The sequence below is a fragment of the Anabrus simplex genome, chromosome 5, assembly GCF_040414725.1.
Source record: "Anabrus simplex isolate iqAnaSimp1 chromosome 5, ASM4041472v1, whole genome shotgun sequence".
Lineage (NCBI taxonomy): Eukaryota > Metazoa > Arthropoda > Insecta > Orthoptera > Tettigoniidae > Anabrus > Anabrus simplex.
In genome coordinates, this window is record NC_090269.1 from 64,092,476 (window position 1) to 64,106,630 (window position 14,155).

The following is a 14,155-nucleotide window of genomic DNA, read 5'->3' on the forward strand; positions in this document are numbered from 1 at the left end:
TTCCAGTGCCAACCCCGCGTTCAACTCCCACTAGTACCCTGCCATCATTTCTCATAAATTCGCACCCGGCTCTTTGCGCTGTTGCCACTACCTATTCTGCCCGGGGCTATGAAAACTTTGGCAACAAATTATCCTCTCTCTTTCCTCGTCACAATTTCTGAGAATTCTAATTCTGCCGTTCATTGTTTTTGTTAATCTCAGTGGAGTCAACAGTCTGGTGTAGATTTCACAACATCCTCTCGACCTGGCCTGTACTTATAATATACGAAGTACGATCTTCTCGCTTCTGAAATTGAAATATATATTCCTCCATAAATAATTACAATTGCATGACGCTTGTCACACCCCCACCAGGGCGCAGTAGGTACATTATTAATTTGATATTTTTCTCTTATTGTTTACTCTTATTTATCCTATGCATTTTTTTCATCAACAGTAATCTTAATTATTTGTCTTATTGTTACTCCATATCTGATTTCTTTCTTTCTTTCTTTCTTTCTTTCTTGATCTGCTTACCCTCCACGGTTGGCTTTTCCCTCGGATTCAGCGAGGGATCCCACCTCTACCGCCTCAAGGGCAGTGTCCTGGATCGTGAGACTTTCTGTCGGGGATACAACTGGGGTGGGTGAGCAGTACCTCGCCCAGGCGGCCTCACCTGCTGTGCTGAACATGGGCCTTGTGGAGGATGGGAAGATTGTAAGGGATAGACAAGGAAGAGGGAAGGAAGCGGCCGTGGCCTTAAGTTAGATACCATCCCGGCATTTGCCTGGAGGAGAAGTGGGAAACCACGGAAAAACACTTCCAGGATGGCTGGGGTGGGAATTGAACTCACCTCTACTCAGTCGACCTCCCGAGCTTATCTGATTTACTTGTCTTATCTCATTAACTGTACTTGATTATTATGATATTTTAAAGTAATGCTGTAAACTCTAAAAAATTATAAATTGTATGTGGTTAAGTGTAAGAGAGGACCAAGAACCCTAACTTCGCCACTTTATGAAGATAGAGATACCCCGAACCCCATGGCACTACAGCCCTTGAAGGGCCTTGGCCTACCAAGCGACCGATGCTCAACCCGAAGGCCTGAAGATTACAAGGTGCCGTGTGGTCAGCACGACGAAACATCTCAGCCATTATTCTTGGCTTTCTAGACCGGGGCCACTATCTCACCGTCAGATAGCTCCTCAATTCTGAGGCTGAGTGGACCTGGAACCAGCCCTCAGGTCGAGGTAAAAATCCCTGACCTGGCCAGGAATCGAACCCGGAGCCTGCGGGTAAGAGGCAGGCACGCTACCCCTACACCACGGGCCCGACTGAAGATAGAGATAAATAAATTAATAAAACTGTGATCTGCTGCCTTGCCCCAAATCGTCTTATAGTGCTGAAGTGGTCGCGCTGTTCTATAAGTAGTGTGGAGCTGTAGCGCTGGAGGAGAAGACTCCTCACGTGTCTGTTTCGAGTGCTTCCCTGCGCTCAAGATTATTGCATGCTAAGATTATAAGCTATGTCGACAGCATGGCAGACTCGGACTATCTGCGAGGGCTGTTCCTCCCACCATCCGCCGAACGAGCTGCAGCAACAGTCAGTTTTTCCTACGTCACAGGTCAGGATGCTTACGATGATTCGATCTCCTTGTAGATGTTCTTGATTCGTGATTACAATTGCTCTTTGTTGTGTATGAACTCTGTGTGCGCAATTCTCAATGAGCCAAAAAATAGTTCAAGCATCAACTTACCGAGTGAGTTGGCCGTGCGGTTAGGGTCCCGTTGCTGTAAGCTTGCCTTCGGGAGATGGTGTAATCAATTCCCACCATCGGTAAGTCTGAAGATGGTTTTCTACGCTGTCCCATTTTTACACAAGTCAGATGCTGGGGCTGTACCTTAATTAAGGCCACGGCCTCTACCTTCCCAAACCTAGCCCTTTCACATCCTTCAGTCGTCGAAAACATTCGATGTTAGAAAACTAGTAAAGTAAAACATCATTTTGTCTTTTGATCTGTATGGTAAAGACATTTTTCGTCACGAAGACGCGGGTGATTTCGGTTTCTTCTTCTAAAACATTTCGCTAGCGGATTTGCCTAATTTTTGGCAAACCTTGCCGTTTGCCCATTGCTCAATCTGCGACGTTCTCAAGTTTCACCGCTTCTGTTCAACTACCCTTCACGACAGGGACCGTAGTTCTTCTTACACGCAACTGCCTCTTGCTGGGACGACTAAAAGACGGTTGTGCCATGGCAACCTACCTGCCGCAGTGCACCACATTGGCACACTACAGTCAGTCCACGAAATTAATGACTGAACTACGTGTGTATATCATCATCATTAGTCGTTTGGCTCATTGCTGTGTGTTGTGACCTCATAACTCTATCACGTGTGCGTTACATCCTTGACGAGATGCCTCATCCAGAGTGGTTTTCAGCTTTCCTTAACATTATCTGAAGAGGTAGGCCAGTGATCTTCTTCGCCCGATCTAACCATCTACATGTTGTTCTTCCTTGTGGTCTACTGCCTTCAACTTTGCCTTGCAAAATGGTCTTCCCCAAGTTGTTTTCTTCCTCTTCTGAAAACGTGGCCAAGGAAATGGAGGTAACGCTCACTCGCACGGGAAGGTAGACGTTTCTTGATGCTCAATTCGTCTATAATGGAAACATTAGTTCTTCTTTCCGTCCAGGATACACGTAAAATTCTCTGCCAGCACCAAATCTCAAAGGCATCAATTCGATTCTTGTCTCTTGCATTTTACGGTCCAGGTCACTTAGCCGTAAAAATGACCGAAAACACTAGTGACTCCACCAAGCGCATCTTCGTAGTATTTTATATTGCCTGGTCCTGCCAGATATTAGTGAGTTTTGCAGCTCGACTTAGGACAATATATATTTTGATCTCTTTTTCACAGCTTCCCATGTCATTGATGAGTGACCCAAGGTATACAAATTCCTTTACTATCTACAGGTCCTTTAGACAACCTGTAAGTTGGATTTGACCTTGCCGATCAGCTACCATTAGTTTGGTCTTTTTCATGTTTATCTCTAGACCATAATGAAGGCTAATATTCTTCACTCCCTTAAACAGGTCAGTACGTTTCTCTTCATTTCCAGCTGTAAGGGAAGTGTCATCTGCAAAGCGCAGGTTGCTTATTTTCTGCCACCAGTCGAGATTCCACCATTTAGTCACCGAGAGCTCTCTGGAAGACACACTCTGCATAGATGTAGAGTTGAAGTGATAATATACAACATTGCCTTGCTCCATTTGTCACGTTGATTTATTATATGTAGCAGGACTTTGCTTGAATGGGATAGTCATGCAATAGTACGATAATTAGTGTTACGGACTTTTCCGTGGTAGGTAGAGGTGAAAGAAGGTGCGGGTGTGAATGGGTTTCAAGCTACGAAATTATAGAGCAATGTAAAATTAATTTAAAAGTTAACAAGGTTATATTTTCTTTTCGAAAACAAAGAAATAACAAGCATGGCAGGTACAAAGTAGCAATTCAAAAGGGGTTAGTTACAATATTTACAGAATTTGGGCTTCGCGCCCTGACTTCACAATGCTTGGGCAATCAGCTCAGTTTTACCTCAAACACAAGTTTTAACAGAGGGGGAGAAAACCCCATTCATACCTAGGAGCCCTTGCTCCAAATTACACTGAAAAACCTCCATGAGGCATACAACCCAGAATTTTCAAAAGAGCCACTCGCTCTCAAAATTTAAGCCTCTCCCAGGCCACACCAAACTCCACCTTCAAGTTGTCCTCAACGGACATAAACACAGGGGTAAAATACCCAATCTACTGAGGTCTATTAAAAGAAAAGCAGGTTAATTAAATGACCTCTAAAATAACAATTTGAGAGGAGGCGAACTTGCACTCCTAATACACTTTGATTAAGACCTACTTGGCACTAGGCCGTTAATACAAGGGCTAATCCCATGCTAAAGAGGTGACTTAAGAAAAGAACAATTTGTTTTACATTAACGAAAAACAGGTCGAGAAAATAAGTTCACCTCAAGACAATGTGAGTGGGAGCTCGAGAGGGTTAGCACTCTCTATCCCAATATGTCGTTTTACAAGAGAATAGATGAAAAGGGAAGTTACATTTTAGGAAAAGGTTACATGGTTGAACGCTTAGAACCCGCCCCGAAAGTTAAACTGCTGAGCTAGCAAAGAAAGAAGTTATTAATCGGCCATTACCTTGTGTTGAACGGCTGGAGAAGAAAGAGGCGCTTCCCGCCCCCTGCTATGTACTTAACACACTGAAAGATGGAACAGAAGTGGCCGAGAGACCCAAAAATCAGCAGTTTAAATACTCTCGCGGAAGTTTCTAGGCGTTAGGGGAAAGAAAACACCCTCCCACAAACTCTTTATTGGATAGGACCCCGCAACAGATTCAAGTTGGGGGAAGATACATCTGATTGGATAGAAATTAATTGAAGAAATTCGGGATTGGATACATTCATAACAAGGGGAAGAAAGGGGTAAATATTGCCAACTTAAACAATGATAGAAAGAAATTTAACAAAGAACAAACTCTTGAAATTAAATTTTCTCCAAAAAAATAGTTCGTTGACTCCGCACTAGGTTGCACTATTGTAGATCTTCAGTAGTGTCCTCTAGAAGAGAAAGTTCACACTTCTTACTTCAAGCGAAACAAAAACACATCAAAAATGACACAGTTCAAAAACTCAAAATTTTCCACGTGGTGACATCTTCTGAGAAGGTAGAAAATTAATACTGTCAATAAAGTTCAGACTTCCTCCAGCAGAGGAGTTTCACCTGGCGCAATTTTTAAATTAGCGGAGTGGAGGTGTACCGCCCGGTACAGACCTCCCCCCCCCCCAAAAGTTCCTCCAGGGATGACACATGAAATCAGTTTGAAACAAGGTCCAAGTTATGCTGTGGATATGAAGATTGATTGCAGAAGCATTTATAAGATTTCTTAATTTGGTTTGATAGAGTTTCAAAATTTTGTTGTTGCAGATGAAGTAAAGTCTTTATATTTGTAGAAGTTGAATTTCTGAAGATAACTTTTTATACTTGAAAGTGAAGGGAAAAAAATTTTTCAAAGTCCACCAAATATTGCAGTTGAATTCCCAAGTGTAGTCATTACTTATAGTAACTGTTCATGTAGTAGATGGTGATGAAGTGGGATGGCCAGACCGGCCGTTGCGGCTTGCGTCCAAAGGAGGCCGCTCGGACCCCTCAAGTACCCTGAGATACCGCTCGCCCGCACTATAAGGGGAGCAGAGGTGTTGAAGCACGCCGCACCCGCGGTGAACATATACAGGCTGCGGGCAAGTAGCAGGTTGTGCGCCGCACATCAGCCTTGGCCGGGAGGAGAGCTCCGGCTCGCCGTGCACACGTCGTCCTCGCTGGGGCCGAGGGGGCCCGTCCTCTGCTCCAGTTGCTGCACGGCGCCGCGCGGCTGCGGGGGCACTGAAACAATAGAGCTTGGCGGCAGAATTGTGTTGGACCATCATCTTCTTTGAGGGTACAGGCTTGTGGAGAGGTTGAGGGGCCAGCGGCGTGCAAATATCCATGGCATAAGTTAAGCCACTGTGTGTATTGACGCAGGAGACGGGAGCGTGGTAATGGCCGAGGTAAGGACAGGAAGGCAGTTTAACAATCGGGGAGGTTTACAAGAAATGCTTACATATAAAATAAAATAGAAGGAGCAGAATGCCTTAAGAGTGGAACTCAAAAAAAAAATATAACCTTCATATTCCTATCAAATTATATGAAGCAAGTTGACACCAAATTTACACCGGTTTCACCTGGGACAGGTGAACCCTAAATATCCTCTCGGTGGCTGGATTGCTTACTAACAAGGTAACCGGCGTAAGAAAATCGAGAATGGTGCATGGCCCATGAAATCTGGGGGCAAGCTTGCCCGCGGGAACAAAATTTTTGACCATAACCTGGTCACCTACCTTCAAAGGGGTGGGTCTCCGTCCACGATCATACCTTTCCCTAACCTTTTCATGAGACACTTTAAGATTTGCTTTAGCCTTCTTCCAAAGATCTTTAATGTTATCCGGATCTATTGTCTCGGGTAGAATGTCATTCAGAGACCAGAGGTTAGAGAGCGGCGAGTTGGGAACAAACTTGAACATCAAAGAAGCTGGAGTAAACTTGTGAGATTCATGAACCGCCGAATTCAAAGCAAAAGCTATCCAATGCAGGGACGTGTCCCACCTGGAATGATCTTCATGATGATAGGCAATAAGTGCTGACCTGAGATTACGGTTAACCCTTTCAGCCAGAGATGGTTGAGGGTAATAAGCAGAAGTAGTTACATGAGAGATTGATAAGTCAAAACAGAATTTACGAAATAAATTAGATGTAAAAGCCTTAGCATTATCAGATACAATATATTGACACGGACCAAAAGAAGCAAAAATAGAATTTAAGCAGGTAATGGTAGACTGAGCGGTAGCCAGCTTAGTCGGAAATAACCAAGAAAATCTGGTAAAACCATCTACGCACACAAAGATGAACTTGTTAGCATTACCCTTTGACTGGGGGAAGGGTCCTACATAATCGATATACAGACGTTCCATGGGGCGCGACGCTTGATGCGAAGACAAAAGGCCTACCTTGGTGGACATGGTGGGTTTACTGAGCAAACAAGATTTACAAGCTTTTACAAGTTCCCGGATTTCACCGTCCATACCTTTCCAGATGAACATTTCACGAATCTTTTCACGAGTTTTAAAGATACCCAGATGCCCTCCTAGTGGGGTCTCATGATAATACTTGAAGATCATAGGTACAAGAACAGCTGGAACGACAACTTTCATCATCCTATCATGCCTCGATGGGCAACATAGAACACCATTCCTCAGAACATAAGGGACAACATGTTCCCCAGAAGAAAGGGTTTCCATTATCGGAGCCAGCGTCGGATCTTCACGTTGGTATTTCTCAATATCCCTAAAAAGCATGGGAGCATCTGTTCAGATGGCATTAACACCAGATAGTATGGACTCGGGAGGTGATGAACTGTCGACCGGTTCGTGGGTCTCGACGTCGTTATGAAACATACGGCTGAGTCCATCAGCAACAACATTTTCGGTACCTCTGATATGTCTAACATCAAACTGGAAGGCGGAAATACGAATAGCCCAGCGGGCTATACGACCAGTACGACGCGGCCTACCTAAGACCCAGCTTAATGCTTGATTATCTGTCTCCAGGTCGAATTTGACGTGTTCCAGATAGAGACGGAACTTTTCTAAGGCGAATAAGACTGCCAAACCTTCGAGCTCATAGATGGAATACTTGGCTTCTTGAGCCGACAAGGTCCTAGAGGCATAGGCGATAGGTCGCCTCCCTAGTTCAGTCTCTTGAAGAAGGACTGCAGCTACTGCTGACGACGACGCGTCGGTTTGGACGATGAATTTCTTCGAGAAATCAGGCATAGCAAGTACAGGGGCATTACAAAGTGCTAATTTAAGGTCTTCAAAAGCGGCTTGTTGAGAAGGTCCCCACTCGAATTTGATGCCTTTCCTACGAAGAAGGTTTAAGGGCGCCGCTCTATTAGCAAAGTTAGGAATGAACTTCCTGAAGAAATTCACCATACCAATGAACCTGGCGATACCTTTAATGTCCTTGGGAGGTTTAAAATCACGGATGGCCTGTGTTCTAGAATGATCGACTGCTACACCATCGGGTGACACAATATGCCCTAGGAATGACATAGAGGGCTTAGCAAAGGCAACCTTGGACAACTTAACAGTTAACCCAGCCGTACGAAGGCGATCGAGAACTTCTCGCAAATGATCTAGGTGTTCTTCAAAAGTCTCTGAAAATACGACGACATCATCTAAATAGTGATATAAGTACTCGAATTTGATGTCGGAGAAGACCCTATCTAGTAGCCTAGTGAGCACAGCTGCCCCCGTGGGGAGCCCGAAAGGCACGCGGTTGTATTCGTATAAATTCCAGTCCGTGGCAAACGCTGTAAGGTGTTTAGACTCTTCGGCAAGGGGAATTTGATTATAGGCCTGATTCAAGTCCAAGATAGTGAAGAACTTGGCCTTGCGAAACCATGAAAAGCAAGAATGAAGGTCAGGAAGGGGCACAGATTGCAACACCACCTTCCGATTGAGAGCCCTGTAATCAATGACAGGCCTGAAGCCTCCTTGGGGTTTCGGGACTAGAAAAATAGGCGATGAATACGCCGACTTAGAGGGCCTAATAATACCATCCTTCAACATCTGATCGATAATTTCTTTCAGAGCCTTCATTTTAGGTGGAGATAGCCTATAAGGTGGAAAACGGACAGGAATCGAATCCGTGACCTCAATTTTGTATTCAATAAGGTCAGTAACACCAAGAGTATCAGAGAACACCTCTGGAAATGACTGACATAATTTACGAATACTATCAGCCTACTCCTCAGGTAGATGTCTAAGGTCTAACAACATCTCATCCTGGGTAGGCGAAATAGATGAACACGACACAGAATTACACTTTAACAAGGGAATTTTACAATTGGACACAAATTTGAATGTGCACGACTTACTCTGAAGATCGAGCACAAGACCAGTGTGAGAAATAAAGTCAGCTCCCAATATAATGGGGCAAGACAGGTGCTTAGCCACAAACAATTTAATTTTCCAAGTAAACTTAAAAATACGAATTTTGACCAGTACGGAACCTAGAATTTCTAATGGAGATGAATTAGCCGAAACATATTGAATAGAAGATGAGACATAGTCAGGAAGTTCACAAACCGATTTCAATTTAGAATACCATTCAGCCGAAATAATCGAACAAACACTGCCTGAATCTAAGAGAGCTGTTATAGGCTCGTTATTTAACTCAATCTTAAGAAAAGGAACAGGTGCGGGGGTATCCGCCGCAATCCTAAGACATTCTTTGGGGCATTCAAAAGATGTATTCGAAGACTTATCGTTCCCTGAATTCTCGACCTTTTTGCCAGGGGCTGAGCCTTGGGAAGCAGAATTAGTTGACTCAGCCGCAGCCACTAGTCACTTTTGATTGTTGTTGGAAGTTACACCAGAAGTTGAGCAGGAGGGGGTGCTATTCGAATTGGGACAATTCTTTGCGATATGTGAGAAAGCCCCACATTTAAAACAGCCTTGTGATGAACCAGCTCCATTATTTGCCCTACTAGTTTTGATCAGAGGACACTTATTGCGCAGATGGTCAGGCGACCCGCAAGCATAACATTTACGGGGGGTGACTGATCGGCGAGGTGGAGGCCGAGTATTACTAATGGAAGGCGGGGGTTCTTTCGCGACACGCAAAGAATCGGCGTATCTAACTCCTTCCGCTGAGACGGCCAATGCTTCAAGTTCCGAGAAAGTTTGCGGGCACGCCGCGAAACACAAATATGACCTATAGGGAGGTGAAATTCCCTCTACAATAGCCTGTACAATCTGATCTTCAGGAAAATGAAGGGCAAACACCCTAGTATAAAACTTAATGTCCTGTATGAAATCAGCCAAGTTTTCATCCAAGCGCTGTACACGATAATAGTATTTCTGAATAAGGGAGGACCGGGCCCTAGCAGGGATGAAGTTAGCTAGCAAATGGGCATGGAAATCCTCAATAGATGATTGCTCGGCAATGGCTCTTACGATTTTATCAGAGAGAATACCAATAGCATACGGATAGATAATTTGCAAGATTTGACATGGAGAAAGAGAAAAAACAAGGGCATGATCCTGGAATTCCACTAGAAATCTTAAAAATGAAATTACATCACTGGTGGTATTAACGGAAAACTTAGATATACCCCTGAGCAACATTGCCAATGGATGAGGCAAGCTACTAAACCCGGGTGACATAGTAGGTAAAGGTTTCAATGGCAAGGAAGTTAATTCAGAACGGATGTTACTCAGCGATGCACGGCGTTCAGACTCGTTGTCCAGTGGGGCAGGGATAGTTTGAGCAGCAACGGTTATTCTATTAACTTCTCCCTTGGGAGGCGCTTCCTCACTACCTGCATTTACTATGGTGGGTTGATCAGATTTGGGAGGAACTTCCCCAGTTAACAATTGAGTGACCTTACTAGATAATTCGGAAATATTTTCCAGGAGCGTACTAGCTTCCTTCCTCTGAACATCATTCAGTTTTAGAGACAACAGATCGTTAACCCTATTCGAAAAATGATATAGCCTGCCTTGCACACGCTTAATTTGATTAGGAGACGGATCATTTTCATCAAAAAAACTAACTACAGAAGCTAGCCCAGTAATATTCTCCGTGATCGTGGAAAGAGAGTCGTCAATTTCTTTCTCTCCCAAATTGGGGATAGAAATGGGCAAATCAAGGGACTCTCTAAGTTTGTTAGTGTCTATTGCAACCGTGCCTCCAGATTGCACATTTCTGATAGTTAATTCATAGATCAACTCCTCCTTACGCAAATAGTTAAGAAGGAGAACATCGCGAGGGCCGGGCATGATGACAGACCAATTTTGAAAAACTCAAAAAATTCCAGCAACTGGGAAAATAGTTAGAGTTCGGAACAAACAATATTTAGCCGTCAAAAGGGGCTAAATTGAGACCCATTCAACCACGCTCTGCTACCACTTGTTACGGACTTTTCCGTGGTAGGTAGAGGTGAAAGAAGGTGCGGGTGTGAATGGGTTTCAAGCTACGAAATTATAGAGCAATGTAAAATTAATTTAAAAGTTAACAAGGTTATATTTTCTTTTCGAAAACAAAGAAATAACAAGCATGGCAGGTACAAAGTAGCAATTCAAAAGGGGTTAGTTACAATATTTACAGAATTTGGGCTTCGCGCCCTGACTTCACAATGCTTGGGCAATCAGCTCAGTTTTACCTCAAACACAAGTTTTAACAGAGGGGGAGAAAACCCCATTCATACCTAGGAGCCCTTGCTCCAAATTACACTGAAAAACCTCCATGAGGCATACAACCCAGAATTTTCAAAAGAGCCACTCGCTCTCAAAATTTAAGCCTCTCCCAGGCCACACCAAACTCCACCTTCAAGTTGTCCTCAACGGACATAAACACAGGGGTAAAATACCCAATCTACTGAGGTCTATTAAAAGAAAAGCAGGTTAATTAAATGACCTCTAAAATAACAATTTGAGAGGAGGCGAACTTGCACTCCTAATACACTTTGATTAAGACCTACTTGGCACTAGGCCGTTAATACAAGGGCTAATCCCATGCTAAAGAGGTGACTTAAGAAAAGAACAATTTGTTTTACATTAACGAAAAACAGGTCGAGAAAATAAGTTCACCTCAAGACAATGTGAGTGGGAGCTCGAGAGGGTTAGCACTCTCTATCCCGATATGTCGTTTTACAAGAGAATAGATGAAAAGGGAAGTTACATTTTAGGAAAAGGTTACATGGTTGAACGCTTAGAACCCGCCCCGAAAGTTAAACTGCTGAGCTAGCAAAGAAAGAAGTTATTAATCGGCCATTACCTTGTGTTGAACGGCTGGAGAAGAAAGAGGCGCTTCCCGCCCCCTGCTATGTACTTAACACACTGAAAGATGGAACAGAAGTGGCCGAGAGACCCAAAAATCAGCAGTTTAAATACTCTCGCGGAAGTTTCTAGGCGTTAGGGGAAAGAAAACACCCTCCCACAAACTCTTTATTGGATAGGACCCCGCAACAGATTCAAGTTGGGGGAAGATACATCTGATTGGATAGAAATTAATTGAAGAAATTCGGGATTGGATACATTCATAACAAGGGGAAGAAAGGGGTAAATATTGCCAACTTAAACAATGATAGAAAGAAATTTAACAAAGAACAAACTCTTGAAATTAAATTTTCTCCAAAAAAATAGTTCGTTGACTCCGCACTAGGTTGCACTATTGTAGATCTTCAGTAGTGTCCTCTAGAAGAGAAAGTTCACACTTCTTACTTCAAGCGAAACAAAAACACATCAAAAATGACACAGTTCAAAAACTCAAAATTTTCCACGTGGTGACATCTTCTGAGAAGGTGGAAAATTAATACTGTCAATAAAGTTCAGACTTCCTCCAGCAGAGGAGTTTCACCTGGCGCAATTTTTAAATTAGCGGAGTGGAGGTGTACCGCCCGGTACAATTAGAATAATCCGTTACGGACCCCTTTTTGTGAAGAGGGATTAGTATAGATGTTGTCCAGTTCTTGGCCAATTCACCAGTTTTCCTATACTGTATTACATACTGAATGTAAAACACGCATGCCATCCTCCCCCTTCACTTTCAGCATTTCTCCGGAAATACCATTAATACCTGGTACTTCGTTGTACTTCAGATGATTGACGGCATTCTCGATTTCATTGGAAAGAATATCAGGTTCCTTGTCGTACCCCATAGAAATGTCCTGTTCGGCAGATGTTTTTCCTTTACATTACAACGTTTCACAGTATTGTTTCTATCGCTCTATTGCTTTGTTCTTATCAGCAATAAGGTTGCCATCTTCGTCTTCAATTACTCATGTATGTAGTTTGAACTCACGGGAAATGCTGTTAATTTTTTTTACAAAGGTCACGTGTTTGATTCAACTTCTGATGGCGGTCTATTTCATAACAAATACTAGTAAGGAACGGTGTCTTGTCAGTTGTGCAATTGTGCTGTATTTCGCGGTAAAGTGCACTGTATGCTTCTTCGTCTTGCCTGGTTTGAATGCCACGATTCTTCAGTATGCTCCTCTCTTCTATCGGCAGTAGAGTGGTGTACGATATCCAGGGTAGCTTAGCTTGGAGAGGCTTAGTAGTGTTGTGAGGTTATTATCGCCATGGTTAAGTATACTACAGCGCAGAGAATATTTTTAGTCGAGTTGTGTTTGTACAAGAAGAAGAAACTAGTTAAAAGTTGCCTTCAAAAATTCCGTGGGCAATTTTCCGGTTTTACAGTGCCATCAAAACGTTGTGTACAACTCGTTCACAAGTGGCGTAGTACTGGGTTCCTTAACGAATAAGTAAAACAGTGAAGGGGAACATATCTCATACAGAAGAGTTTAGAAGATATACAGGAAAGACTGCAAGTCAGTCCACATAAATCGCTTTGGAGAGTAGCTTAAGAAACTGGTATTTCACATTCGTCAGCACGCAATGCAAGAAAAAAACTACTTTATGTATTTGTCCTGAGCATGTATATAGATGGGGAGTTCAGTTTCTTTTAGTTTCTATAAGCATAAACATGCCGCTTCTTTGAGACAATTACGTCCGCTCGCCATGGAGGGCACTGCGCTCGCTGTCACCGCTTCTCTGCGCTCCTATGCCTCGGTATTCCGCTACGAAGTCTTAAATTATACTCCCCGTATATGTATAAGAGTGCGTGTGTGTGTGAGAGAGTGTGTGTGTTTAAAATAACATAACAAAACAGAAAGAACGCTCTCTCCTTTTCAGGAACCCAAGTGCCAACGGCTGGAAACTCCCTCTGGAGACCTGGACAACCGAATGGAAAAAGTGCTGAGAACTGCGTTGTCGGTAAAACGACTGGCGAGTACGCTGATGGCGGGTGTGATTGGAAGCTCCCTTTCATTTGCGAGTTCATGTAATATTAGTGTAATGGAAAAGTTATGAGTAAAATAACCGCTGAATAAAGAAGAACACAGCCATACCTTAAAAGCGCCCTGTAAACATAGTTGTATGGTTTGAAGATATTGCTCAATTTTCAATTCCATGAACCAAGATCACTTGTTTGTGTTGTCTCACGAACTATGTTCGTAGCGAACGTGGATTTCTGTGAAGTTGGAAAACTTGGTTTTTGTGAAATGGCCGGCAGTGACCAATGATCACGTATATTTAGTGGGCGGTTACGCGGCGAAAAAGGTTTCTCCGGCCAATGCACATTTTTATGGATGTATGTAAAAATAAGAAAAAATAAATATATAAATAGGTAAACGAGTAGTATATTCATTTACCTTGGCAAGATTAAGGACATTTACTCTTTATAGTACTTAACTAGCTTAATCTAATGCACTCACATGTTGATGATAAGAAGAAGAAGAAGAAGAAGAAGAAGAAGAAGAAGAAGAATGTGACATTTTGGTGGGGTAGATATGTGAGTACTAAAACTGGTAGCGCTTAAATTCTAAAATTTTATTAATTAACTACTTAAGGGGGGAGATCCAGCTTAACAAAGGAAAAAAATAGGTTAATATTCATTCGAATGTTAAATATGGTACAATTGTTGTTGACAATTGCTCCACATATCCC

At 43.0% G+C, this 14,155-nt stretch overlaps 1 protein-coding gene across 1 annotated transcript in view; it reads left to right on the forward strand.

The window, feature by feature from the left end:
* LOC137500963 (hemolymph lipopolysaccharide-binding protein-like) overlaps positions 1–13,840 on the forward strand; it is a 100,060-nt gene extending 86,220 nt beyond the window's left edge. The window contains exon 5 of the mRNA XM_068227727.1: positions 13,343–13,840. Coding sequence (XP_068083828.1) covers positions 13,343–13,494 — 152 coding nt within the window. The 3' untranslated portion in view covers positions 13,495–13,840. The remainder of the gene's footprint in view (positions 1–13,342) is intronic.
* The last annotated feature ends 315 nt before the right edge of the window (positions 13,841–14,155 follow it).